At 37.1% G+C, this 12,284-nt stretch overlaps 1 protein-coding gene across 3 annotated transcripts in view; it reads left to right on the forward strand.

The window, feature by feature from the left end:
* ADAM32 (ADAM metallopeptidase domain 32) overlaps nucleotides 1–12,284 on the forward strand; it is a 106,304-nt gene that overhangs the window by 37,847 nt on the left and 56,173 nt on the right. For all 3 annotated transcript variants that reach the window (XM_037526101.1, XM_037526102.1, XM_054700900.1), the window contains 2 exons: nucleotides 153–234; nucleotides 10,100–10,236. In XM_037526101.1, coding sequence (XP_037381998.1) covers nucleotides 153–234; nucleotides 10,100–10,236 — 219 coding nt within the window. The remainder of the gene's footprint in view (nucleotides 1–152; nucleotides 235–10,099; nucleotides 10,237–12,284) is intronic.

A 12,284-nucleotide genomic window follows, 5' to 3' on the forward strand; every position in this document is an offset into this window, starting at 1 on the left:
CATTTAATTAAGAATATCTTTCAAATTTGAAACAATTAAGGACATGTGGAAAGATTATATTCTCAATTTTTATGAACTACAATTTTTAGCAGGAATTTCCACATTTAAATTGTTTGTTAAAATTAATTATAAATGTACACTTATTTATTTAGCTATAGGGATTATCCAGAGTATGTGGGAGCAACGTTTCCTGGAAAGATGTGTGTTATCCAGCATTCTGCAGGAATTGTTTTGGTATGTAACTAGTTAATTTTATTATTAAAAAATTATACATTTTAAAATTTCCCAACTTCGTAATATGTATTTTATATGGTTCACATCTATATTTATATTTAAGGATTGCATTTCTTTTCCATTTGAAGTGTGTAGAAGGAAGAGTACTTTATAGAATAATTGTTGCATTATTTGGAAGTTAAACTGGATAAAAAATATCACAAATGTACAATCATTTCTTAATATATAGATTAGTGCATGATGAAAAATGATCTGTAAAGAAATTTCTATAACCCAAATAGACTTTTGCTTATAGATATAAAATTGGAGAAATAGTCTCACAGATAAATGCTTAAAATATAAAGAAATGATCAACCAAAAAGTGTGATAGTTCTTTTTTTAAAAAAAAAATTACTTATTTATGCATACAAGAACTGGGGTACAGGCCAGAGGTGCGGGGGGTGAGAGGATTCACCAGAGACAGAGTGGGGAACAGAACAGACAGACTGACTGAAATACACTGCTGAGGGGAGCAGCGGGCAAGTCAGGAGAGGTCTGCTCCGCCATGTGGGTAGCTCCCTGGCCTGAGATCTAACTCGTGCTGCACTGGCTGTGGATAGCTTCATAGGTTGTGTCTTAACCCCTTGCACTACCAGGGAGGCTCCAAAGTATGACAGTTCTTTAAAATGTTTCAGATCTTCAAAGCACAGTATTTAATAGAACATTTTATGCCTGTTTTGAATACCTTGTGTTATTTATAAATATGATATATGTAAATAAATTACTGGCATAAGTAGATGAGCCATTGAAAGATTATTTTAAAAAACAAGTTTAAGTACTCTACATATTAATTACAAAATTATTATTCACACCAAATTTTCAAGGTACATGTAAGGAAATTCATATAATCTGGCATCTTCCAGTGCAGAAAGGGATAACTACTAGTAGTATTTTGATTGATATGTGCATTCTACTTTGTGTTTTTATTTGTTAATGTGACTCTTTCTCTCTTTATATATTGTTATAAAAATGGGGTTTTTTAGCACATATTTTGTATACCCTAAGTTATTTTTTATTATAGAATTTATGCATGTACATGGTAAAACAGTTTCAAACAAAAATTGATAATAAAATCTTCTCCTTTATCCTTGTCATGTACCCTATTCTAGAATTTATAATTTCAATTCCATTCTTCTGGTAGTTAAATTGGCTTATTTAAAACATATACATTCGTACACCTATTTTGATTTATGAGCATAATGGTAACATTATCTTTGACATATTTAGCCTAACCTATTTGTCATATATATGTCATATATATTTATTATTTTAATATATTTATATTGTTAAAACACATTATATATCACTGCATGATATATTTTATATTATTACTTAGTATATTATTACACTATTATTACATATGTGATTACAGACTGCATTATCATTTAAATAAATTTTTTTATTATATTTTTATTTACTTTTGCTTGATTTTCATTTTTTCAAAATAAAATTTGACACAGAAAGTTTAAAAAGAATAATAATCCACCTATGATATCAAACAAACTACACTATGTAACAAAAAAATCAATAGAGTAAAATGAAGTTACTTCAGAAAAATAAAAACCAATATATTCAAAAACAAATAATAGCTATAAACTTATGTACACATACTAATCACAGCAAACATATTTTTACCAAATTAGCAAGAAGATAATGACAATCCACAGAATGGGAGTTTCACACTCCTAGCCACAGAAAAAAAAAAAAAACAGACAAAATGTTGTAAAGATATAGAAGATTTCAACAGCACAATGAACAAACTTTGTCTACTGGTCACATAAAACATGTTATATCTCATAGAATATGCATAATAATTACAAACTGACCAACATTTTAGAATTCAAAACATATAAAAAATGAAAAACCATTGTCATCATATAGAACATGAGATTAAATTAAAAATTATTATACCTCTTTCCCTTTTTAAAACTGAGCTAACATTGATTTATAACACTGCATGTGATTCAAAGTGATAGGATCACATCTGAGATACATGTCACCATACCATACCCACAATCAAAACACCCTTCTCCCCCAGCACCAAGTCCTTTGTGCTCTCTCCCCATTTTATTCCTGACATCCCATCCCATAATGTCAATTCTAGGGTTTGTTAATGGTTTGGTTGTTTCTTAGTCTTTTTTTCTCTATATTCTACGTATAAGTGAAACCATCCAGTATTTGTCTTTCTCCTTCTGAGACTTACTTTGCTTAGTATAATCTCTTCCAGTTCCATCCATGTTGATATAAATAGCAAGAGTTCATCTTTTAAATTTTTTATGCTGTTAGTATTCCATTGTGCATGTACACCACATTTTTTTAATCCAGGTCTCTGTCCTTGGGCATGAGGTTGTTTCCATAGCTTGGCTATTGTAAATAGGGCTACAATGAACATAGGAGTGCCTCTATCCCTTTGAATTAGTGTTTTTGCATTCTTCAGGTTGAAACCTAGCAGTGAAATTGCTGCATCATATGGTAGATTTATTTTGAATAGACTGTGAAACCTCCATACTGTTTTCCATAGGGACTAGACCAGTATACAATCCAGATAAAAAATCCTTTGTCAAAGATTAGTTGTCCATAAGTCTGTGGGTTTATTTCTGGGTTTTCTATTAGATTCCATTGGTCACTGTGTTTTTTTTTCCCAGTACCATGCAGTTTTTTTTTTTTTTATAGAGGCATGTTTTATTTATTTGTTTGTTTGTTTGTTTGTTTGTCTGTTTGTTTGTTTGTTTATACATGCACTGGGTACAGTCAGAAGCTCAGGAGGGTGAGAGAATTCACCAGAGCCAGAGCGGGGAGCAGAGCAGGCAGAAGGACCGAAGTACACTGCTGAGGGGAGCAGCGGGCGGCAGGAGAGGTCTGAGCGCCATGTGGGACCCTCCTCTGGTGGCCGGGGAGCAGCCGGGGATCGAACTGGTGCTGCAGAGGCTGCGGGCATCTTCGCAACCCAGCGCTCAACCGCTGCGCCACCGGGGAGGCCCACCATGCAGTTTTAATTATTATGGTTTTGTAGTATAATTTGAAATCAGGGCATGTGATTCCTCCATTTTCCTTTTTAGTCAGGAGAACTTTGGCTATTCAAGGTTTTTGTGGTTCCATATGAATTTCATCAATATTTGTTTTATTTCTTAAAAGAATGTTATTGAAATTTTTAGCAGAATAGCATTGAATCTGTAAATTGCTTTTGGTAGGATGGCCATTTTAATAATGTTAATTCTTCCAATCCATGAGCAAGAGATGTCTTTCCATTTCTTTGTGTCTTCTGTTTCTTTTGACAATGTCTTATAATTTTCTTTGTATATATCCTTCACCTCTTTTGTTAGGTTTATTCCCAAGTATTTGATTTTTTTTGATTCAATTATAAAAGGGAGGGTTTTCTTAATTTCTTCTTCTTCAGGTTGATTGTTTTCATATAGGAAGACTACTGATTTGCATGTGTTGATTTTGTATCCTGCTACTTTACTAAACTGGTTGATGATTTTGATTAGTTTTTCTGTGGAGTTTTTAGGATTCTCTCTACATATTATCTATCATCTGCAAATAGTGGCAGTTTTACATCTTCTTTCCCTATTTGGATTCCTTGTATGTATTTCTCTTGTTTTATTGCTCTGGCTAGGCCTTCCAGTATTATATTGAAAAGTAGTCATGAGGGCGGATATCCTTGCCTGTTCAAGATCTTAGGGGAAAGGCTTTCAGCTTTCCACTATTGAAGATAATACTGGCTATGGATTTGTTGTATATGGCTTTTATTATGCTAAGGTATCTTCTTTCTATCCCAAGGATTTCAAGGGCCTTCATCATAAATGGATGTTGAACTTTGTTGAATGCTTTCTTAGCATTTATTGATATGATCATATGGTTTTTCTTTTTCTTTTTGTTGCTATATTGGATTACATTAGTTGATTTCCAGATGTTGAACCATCTGTATGTCCCTAGAAAAATCCAACTTGGTCATAATGTATTATATATATATATTTTTTTTTAAAGATTTATTTATTTATGCATATAAGAACTGGGGTACAGGCCAGAGGTGTGGGTGGTGAGAGGATTCACCAGAGACAGAATGGGGAACAGGACAGGCAGATTGACTGAAATACACTGCTGAGGGGAGCAGCAGGTGAGTCAGGAGAGGTCTGCTGCGCCATGTGGATAGCTCCCTGGCCGGGGCTCAAACTCATGCTGCAGTGGCTGCAGATAGCTTCATAGGTTGTGTCTTAACCCCTTGCGCCATCAGGGAGGCACATAGTGTATTATACTTTTTTATTTTATTTTATTTTATTTTTAAGATTTTTATTTATTTGTTTGTTTGTTCATTTATTTATTTATTTATTTATTTATTTATTTATTTATTTATTTGTTTATTTATTTATTTATTTATACAAGCACTGGGTACAGTCAGAAGCACGGAGGGTGAGTGAATTCACCAGAGCCAGAGCGGGGAGCAGAGCAGGCAGAAGGACCGAAGTACACTGCTGAGGGGAGCAGCGGGCGGCAGGAGAGGTCTGCGCACCATGTGGGACCATCCTCCGGTGGCCTGGACCAGCCGGGGATCGAACTGGCGCTGCAGAGGCTGCGGGCAGCTTCGCAACCCAGCGCTCAACCGCTGCACCACCGGGGAGGCCCCATAGTGTATTACACTTTTGATGCATTGTTGGGTTCTGTTGGCTAAGATTTTGTTGAGGATTTTTGCATCAGTGTTCATAAGAGAGATTGGGCTGTAGTTTTCTTTTTTTTGCATTGTCCTTGTTTGGTTTTGGTATTAGTGTAATGTTAACTTTATAAAACATTGTTGGTGTATTTCTTCCTTCCCTATTTCTTGGAAGAGTTTGTATACAATAAGCACTAGTTTGTTTCTGAACGTTTGTTAGAATTCAATTCATTTGTGAAAGCTTCAGGTCCTGGGCTTTTGTTTTTGGGGAGTGTTTTGATTACTGTTTCAATTTCACTGCTTGTAATTGGTCTATTTAGGTGTTCTTTTTCTTCTATTTTGTTTTGGATGATTGTATAGTTCTAGGAATTTGTCCAACTCTTCTAGATTGTTGAACATATTTGCATCTCACTGTTCATAATCTCTGATTATGCTTTTGGTTTCTGCTGTGTCTATTATAACTTCTCCTCTTTCATTTATGATCCTATTTGTGTTTTCTCCCATTTTTCCTTTGTGAGCCTGACTTGAGGTTTGTTGATTTTGTTTATTTTTTCAAAGAACCAACTTTTGGTTTCATTGATCTTTTGGATTGCTTTTTTAATTTTTATTTCATTTATTTCTGCTTTGATTTTTATTACTTCCTTTCTTATACTGGATATTGGGGTTTTTTGTTGTTATTTTTCTAATTCTTTGCGATTGGAGATTAGGTTGTTTGAGTTCTTTCTTGTTTCTTGATTTGAGTCTGTATTGCTATATACTTTCCTCTTATTATTGCTTTTGCTGTGTCCCATGCAATCTGGAAAGTTGTGTCCTCATTGTTGTTCCTCTCTAAGTATTTTTAACATTTTCTTTGATCTTCTCATTAATCCAGTGGTCTTCCAGTACTGTGTTTCTGTCTCTGTGACGTAGGAGGGTACCTTGCTTTCTTTTAATGATTTATTTCTAGTTTGATGCCTTTATGATCAGGGAAGATAGTTGGTATGATTTTGATCTTAATGTATCTGTTGAGGTTTGTCTTGTGTCCCAGTATGTAATCAATCCTGGAGAATGATCTGCGTGCACTTGAGAAAAATGTGTACTCAGATTTTTTGGGTGCAGCATCCTATAGATGTCTGTTAAGCCCATGATGCCTAGGTCCTTATGTAGAGCTCTAGTTTATTGTTTATTTTCTACCTCTTGTTTATTTTTTTTGTCTTGTTGATCTGTCAATTGGTGTAAGTGGGGTGTTGAAATCTACTACATATGTATTTTCTCTAATATCTGTTTTAAGGGTACTAATAATTGTCTGGTATATTTTGGTGCTCCTTCATTTGGGGAGTATATGTTGATGAGTGTTATGTTTTCTTGACGTATTGTCCCCTTAATCATAATGTAGTGACCGTCTATGTCTCTTTTTACCTTTTTTAGTTTGAAGTCTATTTTATCCTATATAAGTATAGCTGTTCCTGCCTTCTTTTTTGAGACTTTTGCTTGTAGGATTGTTTGCAGCCTTTGCTTTCAATCTATGTTTATCTTTTGTACTTAAATGAGTTTCCTATAGACAGCAGAAGGTTGGGTTCTGTTTTTTAAAAAATCTAGCCTGCAACTCTGTGTCTTTTTATTGATTGAGTTTAGTCCATTATATTTAGAGTTAATATTGATACACTGGTATCCATATTTACCTTTTTGTTTGCCTATTTGTGATTCTATTCCTTACCTTATTCTGTTCTTCCAATTCATTTCTCTGTTGGTTTTGGCTTTAGGGCTACTTGTAGTAGTTTTTGGAGTGTGGGTTTAGTAGTAATGAATTTCTGAAGATTGTTTGTCTGAGGAGCTCCTTATTTTTCCTTCATAGAGGAAGGAGAGCGTTGCAGGGTAAAGTATTCTTGGTTGACATTTGTTGACCTGGAGTTTGTTAATATGTCACTCCATTCTCTTCTTACCTGTATTGTTTCTTCAGAGAAATCTGATGTCATTTGATTGATTTTTCCTTTATAGGTTATCTGTTTCTTTGCCCTCATCATTTTCATTATTTTTTCCTTGTCTTAGACTCTTGGAAACTTTACTATTATCTGTCTTGCTGTAGTTTTCCCCTTTTTCAGGGTAATTTCCTTTTTTGTGGTAATTTCTGGCTTCCTTTATATTTATTGTCATTTCCTTCTTCATGTTTCGGAAGTTCTCTTCCTTGATTTCTTAGTCTCTCTCCTTACCTTTTTGGGATTACTATGACTCTAGTATTTCCTTTCCTCATGGTGTCAGGTAGTTCTTAAATTGTTTCTTCATTCTTTTTCCTTTGTACTTCTCTTTCCTTTTCTTTTTTGGCTCTTTTTATGTCTGTGTCTAGAAGAGTACTGATTCATTCTTCTGTTTCTTCTGTTTTCATGGTTTTCCCCAGAATTCTGAGCTTCTCTACTAATTTTTGGATATTTTTCACTTCCTTCAATTTCTTCTTTAGGGATTCATTCTTATTCCTCAATTCATTGTTTGTATTTTTTTCCCCTTTCTACATTTTCTCTTAATTCTTGTATATATAGATATTTATTTATTTATGCATACAAGAACTGGGGTGTAGGCCAGAGGTGTGGGGGAGGGGGGGTGAGAGGATTCACCAGACAGAGTGGTGATCAGAACAGATGGATCTATTGAAATATACTGCTGAGGGAAGGAGACAGGAGAGGTCTGCTGCACCATGTGGGTTAGCTCCCTGGCTGGGGATGGAACTCATGCTGCAGTGGCTGGTGACAGCTTGATAGCACTGAGACTTTAACCCCTACACCAGGGGAGGCCCCACCTTTCTTTTAATTCTGTAAGTGTTTTCATTGTGGCAATTCTGAATTCTTTTTCTGCCAGGCAGAGATATTCTTCTGTGTTCATATTATTGGGTTCTGGAGGTTGACTTTCTTTCTATGGTGTATTGTTCCCAGAAGGGCCATTTTGATTGCTTGTATTTTTCTTTCTTCCTATTGTTTGCCTTTGGTTTTGCTCTGTTCATAATGCCCCATTACCACTGGTGCTGGCGGGCATGATGTCTGGTGCTGAGGCCTAGATGTGTATGCCTGGTATGTGAGTCACTGTGGCTGGTGAGTAGAGGTGTAGGTGGGGGTTCTTGTATTTCCCCCCCTGTTGTCTTCAGCTGTACCCCAGCTCTAGACAGGTGGTACTTCCTGTTGCTCTTCCTAGGGTGTTGGGGGCAACTGGATTTGGAAGTTGGGGGTTCCTGCAGTTCCCACTTGGGTACATGTCTAGGCACTCTTCTATTGTGGTAGATGTTGTTTTGAGCTGTGATTTGCTACAGGAGCCCTTGCTTTTTTGGTCCCCACTATGTAGAATGGGATCTAAAGTCTCAGCCTGTGGTAGTCAAGAGTCTCTTGTGGACTGCTGTACCTCCAGACACATGCTGCGGCCAAGTCCACTGGAAGGTGTTTCTAGGTTGGGTAGAATGTACTCTGCTGAGCTGCTAGGTTCCTCTAGGCGTGTCTTGGAAAAATACAGGACTCCAAAGAGAATAAGGAGTGACAAAAGAGAGAAGAGGAAAAAAAAGGGTGATAAGGAAATGTAAAAGGGATAAAGGCAGGGGAAGAATAAAAGGGACAAGGTAGGAAAAAGGAGAAGGGAGAGGAGGGGAAGCAACAGAAAGAGAAGAGAAAATAGTAATAATAATGTTAAAGGGGAGAGAGGAGAAAACTAGAGTAAACAGAAAACAGAGGTAGTAAAGAGTGAGAGGCACAACACTCAACCAAATGACCCATAAACAAACAAACACTCTCACAGGCTGGGGGAGAGTTGCTTCTCTGGCCTTTGATGGCTCCCAGTGAGCTAGCATCGCTGTTTTAGTCTGTTCCGCTGGGGGGCGCCGGAGGGCTGTGCGGGATCGTCTTCCCAGGGCTGCTCTCGGCCTTGTGGTGTGTGGAGGGAGGATAAAGAAAGAGCACTGAGTGCGAGGTGTAAACTGTGGCATGTCCACCAGTCTCTGACAGTGTCCACTGCAGATGCGGGTGTGGGAGGGTCGGCACTCTGGGTCGCTGAGGTAGTTGGGCAAGGGCGGGGGCTCTTGAGGCCTCCTTCCACCTGTGGTCTTGGGGTCTCTAGTGGCCCCCAATGTAGGGACTAGCCCCGTGAGGCGCCATCTGATCCCCTCCCGCTGGCTGGTAGGTGCGACCCCTGAAGGGTGTGTCCTTCCTGGAGGCACCTCGGGGACAGCCTCCGGGTTTCCGGGGAGGTGGTTAGTGATGTAGTTCTGATCACTAGTAAACTTAGTAAACTCTGGTAAACTTCCAGAACTGCGCTGTTCCCGCCGTCTCTGGAAAAAGGCGGGAGGTGGAGGGGGTTTGGGGGGCGCTGGGGGAGGTGGGTTAGGAGGCGCCACAACTGAGGAGCTGGCACCCAGCGCTGTGCGCCCACCCCGCGGCCTGGTTTCCCCCCTGGCACTTTCCGGAGTTCTCCGAGGTCTCAGGATTCTCCCGTGGCCTCCAAAACGCCTCGCTTCCTTTTCTGCTGGGTGGACTGGGCCGGCCTCGCGGGTGGTGGGGGAGGATTCTAGATCTATGATTTTCTCCCCTCCCTTCCCCTGGCGTTCCCACCTTCCCTCTGCCTCTGCGCGGGTCGCCAGTGTCCCCAACTTTGTCCAGCACGTCTGGGTCCTACCAGGAACCCGTAACTGCTTCTCCCCATCAGTTGTTTTCATGGGAGAATTTAATCCTAGTGTCCCTTCGCCTCCATGTTGGTGATGTCTTCTGTGACTTTTCCTGACACCAGTTAATTGTGTCAAAATCTTGCAGGAAGCAGAGAGCAAACTTAAACTGAACTATTTGGTTATATGACCAATTTGTGAGCTGGGGAGGCAGGGTATCATGTAGGCTCCTAAATGAATATGAGAGCTGTTTATAAGAAATTAGGTAAGTTTAAAGTCATGATCCATATAGCAAAAAAAGTCTAATACAAAAAACAGTGCTTTTATACCAGTATGGTAGCTACTTAGAAATGATGCTAGGCATGCTGTTGTTACATTGGGGCAAAACTGGGCATAGATTCAATATGCTTTTATCTCAGAAAATTTCATAGGAAGAGCTTTAGTTCTCACTTGTCTAAAGAACATTTGTTTATTTTAAAGTATTGGAATAAAAAATGTTAGAATTATAAAAATAATACCACTTTTCAATGAATCACTTTTCATTTGAATTTTCTTTTTTGTTAATGTAGTATACCAAGAGGATAACTTTAGAGGCATTTTCAGTTATTGTCACTCAGATGCTGGGACTCAGTCTTGGACTATCATATGATGATCCAAAGCAATGTCAATGTCCAGGAGTCATTTGTGTAATGAATCCAGAAGCTATGTAAGTTTTTAAAAAAATAAGGTTTTGTTATTGGTTGTTTTACTTACAACCAATATTTGAAGTGTGAATACTTATAGTATTAATTAGCTATAAATGGACCAAGGAATAGAAAATAGAAACAAAATTTTAAGTATAAAAAGAGTATGGAGGGAACTGTGCCATTAAGAACAGTGAGTGATAACAAATTTACTTTATTAGATACATTAGCAAAGGGATTTTCCTTAGCTGTGTATTTTATGAAATGATTTAGTAAGGATCTCTGAGAATATGTCACTGGCCAAAACAAGTAGCCTTTGTTTTTATTTATTTATTTTCTATTTTATTTTTATTTATATATTTTTTACATCATTGTTCATTTTTAAACAATGTTTGCTTTTTTTTTTTCTTTCCCCTCAGGTGTAGTCCCCATAGAGTTTCCTTGCTTAGATTAATTTTAGATTAATTATCTTGCTTAGATTAATTTTTCTAGTCTTTAAAATAGGAGTGCTTATGCCTATTCTCTTACTTCACAGAGTGCTATAAAAATAAAATGAGAAGATAAAATGTGAAATAATTTTCAAAACTGTAAAATCTCATGAGTATGTGATGGATTAGTTAAATATTTGTCAATATTCCCCAATTAGTATCTGAAACAAAGGCTACAGGAGGTGTCATTGGTACTATTTTTTTTTAATTTGTGGAAAGGACCTATATTAAGTATGACGTATATTCATAACTAAACAATGAAAAGTGAAAAAGGCATTAACTTTGAAAATTTGCTCGTTTCATAATCACTCCTAAGCAGTATTTAAGGGTTAACTTATATAAAATTTAAAACTTGCTTAAACTCACACACATATACATATATATACACATATGCACACATATACCACCAATTAGTTCTAAGCATATTACATGTAAGTAATATTATGTGTGTAAATATATATATATATAATTTTATTAAATGTATTGAATTAAAATATATGCTTATTGAATCCAATATATAACTTATATAGAGATGAATTATATGAGAATTTACAATTCTGAATCTATTGTCCATTTTGCCAACTATTCTCAATTATGCTGTAATAGATATTTGCATAGGCCACTGAGAATCTAGTATTAATAATAATAATAATAACAAATATTTGCATTGCACTTATTTTGTGCTAGAGATCATCCTGAACACTTACATATATTAATTCATATGATTCTCAAAACCTATCTAAAGGAAAGGTCCTTTTATTCCCATTTTTACAAATGAGAAACAGAGTTAGAAAAGGGATAGTTATCCATGGTGAAATAGTTAATTTTTGGCAGACCCAAGTTTTGAACCCAGGGATTCTGGTTTTTGAATCTATGTCAATAAACTTCTAGATTTATATAGTGCTTTATAATATTTAAAATGCTTTTATACATATTGTCCAACTTATAATTGGCTATAATTAGTTCAAAGTCAAAATATTATACAGTTTTTTAAATTTATTTTTTTTCCCCTTACACTGTTGTTGTCCCCACAGTTCTCCCACCACTATATCACCTGGGCATCATCACTATATTCCCTTGTGTTCCTCCCTCTCCCTGTTTCTTTTTTTTTTAATATATATATATATATATTTTTTTTTTTTTTTTAGAGGCATGTTTTATTTATTTATTTATTTGCTTGTTTGTTTTCTTTATACATGCACTGGGTACAGTCAGAAGTGCGGGAGGGTGAGAGAATTCACCAGAGCCAGAGCGGGGAGCAGAGCAGGCAGAAGGACCGAAGTACACTGCTGAGGGGAGCAGAGGGCGGCAGGAGACGTCTGCACGCCATGTGGGACCCTCCTCCAGTGGCCGGGGAGCAGCCGGGGATCGAACCGGCGCTGCAGAGGCCGCGGGCAGCTTCACAACCCAGCGCTCAACCGCTGCGCCACCAGGGAGGCCCCCTCCCCCTGTTTCACCGCCCCATAAATGTAAATGTATAGGAGGTGACATATAGTCTGGAGTTATTTCCTCTCCTCATAGGACTGAGACCTAGTCTTTGAGCCCCAGATACCCTTCACTCCTCCACCTGCCACCAAGGTGAA

Source organism: Talpa occidentalis, unplaced genomic scaffold (assembly GCF_014898055.3).
Source record: "Talpa occidentalis isolate TD23 unplaced genomic scaffold, MPIMG_talOcc4v2.1 talOcc4.4, whole genome shotgun sequence".
Classification (NCBI taxonomy): domain Eukaryota; kingdom Metazoa; phylum Chordata; class Mammalia; order Eulipotyphla; family Talpidae; genus Talpa; species Talpa occidentalis.